Source organism: Rhincodon typus, unplaced genomic scaffold (assembly GCF_021869965.1).
Source record: "Rhincodon typus isolate 14 unplaced genomic scaffold, sRhiTyp1.1 hic_rhity00007455, whole genome shotgun sequence".
NCBI classification, from domain to species: domain Eukaryota; kingdom Metazoa; phylum Chordata; class Chondrichthyes; order Orectolobiformes; family Rhincodontidae; genus Rhincodon; species Rhincodon typus.
This window is the reverse complement of record NW_025973093.1, coordinates 1-3,019: the sequence shown is the minus strand read 5'-3', so window position 1 is coordinate 3,019 and position 3,019 is coordinate 1. Positions and strand designations below refer to the sequence as shown.

General features: G+C 50.3%; 1 protein-coding gene across 1 annotated transcript in view; it reads left to right on the top strand.

Annotated features, from left to right (window-relative positions):
• LOC109926204 (FACT complex subunit SSRP1-like) overlaps positions 1-2,974 on the top strand; it is a 7,568-nt gene extending 4,594 nt beyond the window's left edge. The window contains exons 5-6 of the mRNA XM_048594256.1: positions 766-894; positions 2,738-2,974. Coding sequence (XP_048450213.1) covers positions 766-894; positions 2,738-2,963 — 355 coding nt within the window. The 3' untranslated portion in view covers positions 2,964-2,974. The remainder of the gene's footprint in view (positions 1-765; positions 895-2,737) is intronic.
• Positions 2,975-3,019: the final 45 nt, after the last annotated feature.

Below are 3,019 nucleotides of genomic sequence, written 5' to 3'. Positions count from 1 at the left end.
CAGGTGCCTTTTAAATGTTGTAATTGTACCAGGCTCCACCACTTCCTGTGGCAGCTCATTTCCATACACGCACCACCCTCTGTGTGAAAAAGTTGCCCCTTTGGTCCCTTTTAAATCTTTCCCCTCTCGCCATAAACCTACGTCTCTAGTTTTGGACTCCCATACCCCGAGGAAAAGACCTTGGCTATTTACCCTATCTATGGCCCTCATGATTTTATAGACCTCTATCCCCTGACACTCCAGGGAAAATAACCCCAGCCTGTTCAGCCTCTCCCTGCAGCTCAACCCCTGGCAACATCCTTGTAAATCTTTTCTGAACTCTTTCAAGTTTCACAACATCTTTACTGTAGCAGTGAGACCAGAATTGAACGCAGTGTTCCAAAAGTGGCCCTAACCAATGTCCTGTACAGCCGCAACATGACCCTTGCAACTTCTACACTCAATGCACTGACCAATAAAGGTAAGTGTACCAAACGCCACCTTCACTATCCTATCTACCTGTGACTTTACTACAAGGCGCCATGAATCTGCAACCCAAGGTCTCTTTGTTTGGAAGCACTCCTGGGACCTTACTGAGAAGTGTATAAGTCCCTGACATGGTGTGGGACTGCTGCGGCACTTTAAAGGCTGCATCCTCCCTCACAGTGATGGCATGGCAGTGGGAGTAGGAGTAGAGAGTGTGGAGTGGTGCAGGGGGGAGCTGTTACCTGTGATGTTTGTCGGGGGTTTCTACAGCTTGTGTAAACAGCTGGTTGCCTCTCGCAGGGACGAAGTGGCGAAGAGATTTGACGGGAAGCTAAGCAAGCAGATGTCGGGGCCTCTCTATGAGGTGGTGAGCCGCATCATGAAGTCACTGGTCAGTCGCAAGATCACCGTGCCCGGGAACTTTGTCGGGTAAGTGGTGTTGGGTTTTGGTGCAGTTCGGGGGGAGTGGCGTTCACCTCCAGACCTCATGCACAGAAGGAGAACATTGCGCCCGTCATGTCTGCACTGTCTCTCCAAGTAAACGATTCAGCACTTTCTCCCTGTAACTCTGCATGTTGTTCCCTTTCCAATCGCCCTTTTTACAGCCTCAAGTGACCCAGCCTACCCCACTCCCCCCCACACTCAGGCAGCACGTTCCAGACCCTACCCCCTCAGGTTTGATGTTGTCCCCTGTGTAACAGACGCTGCACCAACATTTCGGAGCCTGTGCCCATATGCAGTGACACATTGAAGCCCAGCTGTGCTTTCTGTCCCTGCATTTGTTTCTCCCAGGCAGAGACTGATTTGTGCTGCTTGTAGTCGCTGTGTTCACTGCTCTAGATGTGCTGTTTAAAGGTACAAAGGAACCTGGGTGTGCTGGTCTGTGAATTGCAAAAGGTTGGTGTCCAGGTGACTGGGACTGACTGATTTGTAATTTCTTGCTCAGGAAGTGAAATACCACAACGAAGACACGTTGCTGCAGTTACCAACCACATCAGTGAGGCCACACCTGGAGTACAGCGTACAGTTTGTTTTTGTTCATGTTTTTTGCATCCCTTGAACCAGAAAGGAGTCACGAGGACAACAATTGCGAGCCTGCACTGCCCTTCCCTGGTGCCAGTCTCCTGCACCCCCCACCAACCCCTGAACCCCATTTCTTTCCAAATAACCCCTTTGTGAATGCCTCAATTGAACCTGCCTCCCCCACATTTCCAGGCAGTCCATTCCACAGCCTAACCACTCACTGGGTGAGAGAGATTTTACACTCATCACCCTTGCTTCATTTGCACATCACCTTAAATCTGTGGCCCTCTCATTCTTGTTCCTTTTACGATGGGGAACAGATTCTCCCTTGCGACACTCCAGCCCCTGCTCGTGATTTTGAAAACCCACTATTAGATGTCCATCTCAACCACCTCTCTAAGGAGAACGGTCCCCAACTTCTTCAATCCATCCTCATTGCTGAAGTTTCTCCTCCGAATGTAACAGCAGCAGGATTGGGCCATCTGGCCCCTTGATCCTGCTCCTCCGTTCAATAAGATCATGGCTGATCATTTCACGGACACAGCTCCGCTTACCTGCCCGCTCACCATAACCCTTAATTCCTTTACTGTTCAAAAATCTATCTGTCTTTGCCTTAGAACCATTTAATGGGGAAGCCTCAACTGCTTTACTGGGCAGGGAATTCCACAGATCCATAACCCTTCGGGTGAAGAAGTTCCTCCTGAACTCAGTCCTAAATCTGCTCCTCCTTATCTCGAGGCTGTGCCCCCTAGTTCCTGTTTCACCCACCAGTGGGAACAACCTCCCTGCTTCTACCTTATCTATTCCCTTCATCATTTTATATGTTTCTATCAGATTCCCCATCGTTCTTCTAAATTCCAATGAGTATAGTCCCAGACTACTCGATCTTTCCTCCTCAGCCAAGCCTGCTCAGCTGCGGAATCAACCCAGTGACCCTCCTCTGTGCCCCCTCCAGGGCCGGCACATCAGGTCAGGAGACCAAAACTGTACACAGTGCTCCAGATGTGGCCTCACCAGCACCTTTTACAGCTACAGCATAACCTCCTTTGGTTTCATCCCTGGAGCCATTCTTGTAAATCGCTCCTGCACACACACTCACAAATGCGTCCACACCTTTCCTGTAATGTGGTGCCCACAACTGCACGCTACTCCAGCTGAGTTCTAACTTGCCTTGCTCAAGTTTAATGTTTTCTCTGTCTCTCTCTCTCTCTCTCTTTCTCTTTTATTCCCCATCCCTCTCACCCAACAGTAATTCCGGAGCTCATTGCATCTCCTGTTCTTACAAGGCCAGCTCTGGTCTCCTGTATCCCCTTGAAAGGGGCTTCATTTATGTCCACAAGCCCCCTGTTCACATCCGCTTCGACGAAATCTCCCACGTCAACTTTGCCCGAGGGACCACCACCACCCGGTCTTTTGACTTTGAGATTGAGACCAAACAGGGCAGTCTGTACACTTTCAGCAGCATCGAGAGGTGAGTGAGGGTATGGGGGTGCTGATCGACTGGGGGAGGCAGCCTGTACACCGGTGCGTG